At 32.2% G+C, this 5,195-nt stretch overlaps 1 protein-coding gene across 1 annotated transcript; it reads right to left on the bottom strand.

Moving 5' to 3' along the window:
• Window positions 1-394: 394 nt before the first annotated feature.
• On the bottom strand, window positions 395-2,107 carry LOC114716390 (uncharacterized). Its single transcript, XM_028901392.1, has one exon. The coding sequence runs from the start codon at window positions 1,751-1,753 to the stop codon at window positions 536-538; it is 1,218 nt and encodes a 405-aa protein (XP_028757225.1). The 5' UTR covers window positions 1,754-2,107; the 3' UTR covers window positions 395-535.
• Window positions 2,108-5,195: the final 3,088 nt, after the last annotated feature.

The raw sequence follows: 5,195 nt of genomic DNA, 5'->3' as shown, positions 1-5,195 counted from the left end.
ACTTTTTGTTAGATCATTTTTCCCAACAGAAATTGTAGGTACAAGAATAAAGAAAGAAAATGCTTGACTAATATCAATGTTATTCAAACATCAATTTACAGAAGAGCAAAACAAAAGTAATATAGGAACCAAAAGTAAATTGCAACTTGTACATATATTCATGGACAAAATCAACTACAACGAGGATGAAGCAATATACTGAGAAATTTCATTACTATATCAGCATGACAAGGCAAAAGCCAAACAAGGGTGAAAGACAAGTAGAATGGACATCAAATGACTACTTCAAATATCCTAAAATCTATACATTTTAGGAGTTTTCAGATACGAGAAACCTCCCCCTCCCCCTTCCCGTTATTGGCATATTTCTCATTTTGAATAATCTTGCTTCCCAGTCTTCATCCCTTCCTTTTTTCTTCTATTGTTTACCTCATCATATTTACCTTTTGCAGCTCCTTGGAAGCAAAATCAGGATATTGCTCCCACTTGCATTTTTTAAAGACCCGGACCAAATGATGAGTACAAGATGTTGCTCTCAAGATTCATGATGGTTTGGCCTACCTAGAGCGTCAAGCCTCTCGGTTTGGCTTTGCACAATGTTCTGAAATACCTCCCTCACATGGCGCTCCAAGGGGTCGAGTCCATCTTTCAAAGCTTCACAAACCTGTGAAACCTCCTGCACTCTCTGTCTGATCTCCCCTTCTTTCTCCTCCGTCAATGGGAAATGTACCGAAGCAGCCAATTCATTCATCACCCTAGTACATTTCTCAATTTGATGAATCTCTTTTAGCAAACCACAAGAGTTTCTCCTCTCCCTCTTCCTGGACTCATCCATAATCCATTCATTCATCGACAGTAATGGAGCTGCCCATGAAAAACTCCTAGGAATAGAAAAATGAACCAGGAGTCCACGGTCTTGACATGGAATAGCCGCAACAAGGGTCCACATTACAAATAGAAGAATCGAGTTCATAGTAAAAATGACCACTGCTAGTCCATTAGAAGCCACAACATCATTTCCTCTTGGAGGATTCAAGTTGTTCCCAATTGCTTGAAGCTGCCTTGCAGCAGACCAATTGCGAGAGACACTCCATGAAAGGGTTCGAAAAGGACCTGTAGAAAGATGGCTATGATTATGATGATGATGATCCCTGCCAACAGGGTTGCGGCTGAAGGATCGGTTTCTTTGTGCTGGAGATGCATTAGAATCTTTATCATCAAGCATCCCAGTTGCCAATTCATTGAGGGCCTTCTTGGCACGACGAAATTGGCCCTCACCAATACTCTTATGATTGTCAAACGCACAGGGAACAATCTCCAATAGCTTCTGCCACTGCCGAAGCTGATCAATCCCATCTCGTATCGCATTACACACATCTAGAGCTTTCACACTCCGCTCAAAGAAATCACTCATCATCCGATCAACCGGAGGTTTAAGCACTAGAGCTCTATAATTATGAAGAATATACCTAAATTCCTCGTGAAGGTAGATAAAGGAATCAAGTAACTTCCGTATCCATGAAAGGGAAAGCAAATCATCCCGGCCTACCGAAGAGAGATCCAAAAATTTGTCACTGACCTGTTTCTGAAATGACTCAAGTTCTTGCTCCAAATTAGAGTTTCGATACTGAGGCGTAGCTGACCCTTCCATTGAATGAACTTGAACGGGATCACGACGAAGACTCAGAAGCGCGCGGCCAAAATGAGCTAAAGAAGGAGACGAACTTTGAAATTCCGTCGCAGGCATCTTCATCTAGGCACCGAAATCACGAAGCTCTCTCTTCACGACTGTATCACACACTATTTCCCCCAATTTCCCAGACCCATTTTTTGCAATTGAATCTCTCAAAGTCAGGCCAAAAAAAAAATTGAATCTCTCAAATTGATTTCTTTTTTCTCTCTCTTGTTCCTTTTTCTCCCCTTCAACCTCCAAGCAGAAAAATTTTTCGTTTCAATTTGTACACAGTATACCCAGAAACGTAACGCAATTAGATTTTGAACCCACAAGAATTGAACACTAAGCGGAAAAATCGAACCCCCATTTTTTTTGGAACAATTAAAAAAAGTTTAGAAGTCAGAGAGAAATTCAGACAGGAGGGACTAACAAGAGAGGAATGAGGAAAAATGAGAGGAACAGAGCTCTTAACGGGGAAGGAGAGGAATTATATTTGCAGGCAATTTGGACGGACCGCGTTTCATGGTGGTTGGAAAAAGAAAAAGCAAAAAAAGCAAAATAAATACGTAAATAAATAAAAATAAATGATTAATAATTATTTTCCTATTTATAAGAAAAAATTTTTATTCCTAAATATAAGACATTTGTAGAATAATTAATAAATTTTTCTAATTTTATTTTTATTAACTTAATAAATGACACAGAGAGAGAACATAATAAATGCGAGGAAATATAAAATATATTTTTAACATTCTTTCTTTAATAGGATAAAGGTTATAAAATTATCAATTTAATGTATTTTTGGAATTATGAGTTTGAGATACGGATAATAAGTAATAATTTGATCTCAATTGTCAATTGTCAATTCTAAAGTCACAACTTCTTTTGACCAAAAAACCAAAAAGAAGTCTCAACTTCTTGGTCCCGCACACAGGTGAATAAAAAGGATGTGTGAGGGTGACTCTTTCTTACACGCCCCGCACAAACACGTCTTAGACACGATTCCTAAGATTTTGAAGAAAATTACATGCAAGGACCAAATGCTTCCTTGCCATAAAATTTAAAAAATTATAATTCCTTTCAAAACACAAGTTCTTAGTAAGCTGATGTTTTTTGTCCCACAAAATATTACACCCTCCTATTCTAAATATTTGAATTAGTTAAAAGGTTTGAGTTGATTTTAAATATAATATTTAATTAAATTCATCTTTTTTTATATATTAATTGCACATATATATATATCTACAAGTCATAAATATTACTCGCTCCGATCCTTAATATAAAAGCTAGTTGACTAATTTAAGTAGATTAAGAAAGTTTGTTAAGTTAGTTATTTATAATAATCATGTGTTGTCTTTGGCAGAATATTTTTGCTAGTCATGTGTATTAGCTATAACTATCATTCAATAGAATCTTTAACATGTGCAATTACTATAAAAATTACTTTAAATAAATAAATAAATAAATAAAAGAGAGATTGAGATTTTGTATTTAGGACTAAATTAAAAGTCAAAAGCTCTTATATTAAGGATCGGAAGTAGTATATTTGAAAATTACGCAAGAGTCCTGTATTGATTTATGATGCTTCAATATATTAGATTGATTTTAACATTTATGGGAAGAACTACTTTAAAGAAAGTTATTTTAAATTATAACTTTTCAAACGATGATAATAACTTTCGAAATTATAATCAAGGAATAATTCTAAGAAATTATATCTAAAGACTAAAATTTTAAAATTATCACTGACGGACATAAAAATACCATAAGTTTTCATGATTAATTTTCTTACAAAATAAACAATTTAAAAGGTTGCTATTAAATTTTTAAACATTACTTTCAATTCCTTCAAAGTAATTTTCTTAGAAATAAGCAATTATTTTCTTAATTCAGTAATATATTTCTAAAATGTTATTAATAACTTTATGTTTTAAAAATAAGTACAGTTGTCATTAGCAATTACAGATAAAAAATACTCCATCTGGTTTAAAATATAAGATAAATTTTATTTATTTATGTTTATCAAGAAAATAGTCAAAATCAATTTAAAACAATAAATACGCAAAAGATGTATTTTTTTCAAAATATAACCTTATTAATAAAGAGAATAAGTAAAATATCTAATAAATGAATCAAAGAGAAAAGAGAATATATGCTAAGGATAAAATTGAAAAAAAAACTTATTAAATACTTAAGTGAAAGTGAATGTCATCTAATTAAAAAAATGAAGTCTTTTTAACAAAACTTATCTCATATTTTGAACGAAGTACAGTTTTAGATATCATTTCATACGAAGTAATTATAGTTTTCAAAATTTTAATAGAAAATCCTCTTGACTTGGGGCCCCGAATGTGTGATGGATTCCGAGTCAGCTACGTAGATCACATGAATATGTACAGACGGGATCATAGCCATGACTCATGTCATTTCAATTGGAAGATTCATTGGGTCTAAATTAAATGGAATTGTATATGATCACAGAAGGTTATAAAACTTTATCATCAAATATTTAAGGATAAAGATATAATTTTAATCCTAACGGTACAAATTTATCCCGACTTTTTTAGTGGTACAATTTTACCTCTAATCTCAGAGGTAAAAATGCACATCAGAAGTAAAATTGCACACTAAAATAGATCAGTAGTAAAATTATATTTAACAAATAAGATTAGGATTAAAATTACACATTTAGCTAATGATGCTACATTCTCAACATTCAAATTGAAATCTTTTGACTGCGTTAATAGAAAACTTACCAATAAAATATACTTAAACACATTTCTTCTTCATGAGGACGTTACAATTGATAGATGGATTTAGGGTGTGTTTAGTTTAGTTTAAAATAAGTGTTTTTTTTTTCAGATTTTGTGAGATAAGATTCCCATCACATATTTAATTATATATTATAGTGTAAAATTACTTAAAACAAATTAAAGGTTAAGTTACATGCAATGTTCTAAATTATTCTTTTAGTAATATTCAGTATCTCAAAATAATTTTTTAGTGCAATTTTGTTCTTAAAAATATTTTTCACAGTAGTAACAATTACTCTAAATTTAAAATATTAAGTATTGCTAAAAAAATATTTGTGGTTACTAGATGTACTAAAATTACCTTAAAATAATTTTTAACAATCAAAATATTAATTATTATTGAAAAATATTTTACAGTGATAAATAAATAAAAAATTAATTTAGAGAATTGAAAAAAATATTTTAATTTCCCTTAACTCAAAAACCAATCTGAACAAGAATACTTGGCTTGGTTGGGTGTTAGGGAGTTAGGGAATTGCAACCAGGAGTGTGTCATGTGGAGGAACAGCTTGATCTCATGGCACGTGACGATGGGCCTGATGACGTGGACAAATGTGAGTAGTTGAGAAAGGTAGTCATTTGACGCTCTTAAGTGGCCCCCTTCAACTGCATACGTGGACAGAGCAGCCAAGTCTTTGTGGGCGCATAAGGGGGGAGAGGGAATTAGCTTGTGTATTTTTTTTTTTTTTGGCCAGCGTGGGGTGAGT

Source organism: Neltuma alba, unplaced genomic scaffold (assembly GCF_004799145.2).
Source record: "Neltuma alba isolate B1F8T4 unplaced genomic scaffold, ASM479914v2 tig00011654_pilon, whole genome shotgun sequence".
In the NCBI taxonomy this organism is placed as follows: Eukaryota; Viridiplantae; Streptophyta; class Magnoliopsida; order Fabales; family Fabaceae; genus Neltuma; species Neltuma alba.
Note: the sequence above shows the minus strand (reverse complement) of the source record. Positions and strands in the feature narration are given on the sequence as shown.

Coding starts and splice junctions, on each gene's coding strand:
- LOC114716390 (XM_028901392.1), bottom strand. CDS start 1,753: ATGAAGATGCCTGCGACGGAATTTCAAAGTTCGTCTCCTTCTTTAGCT.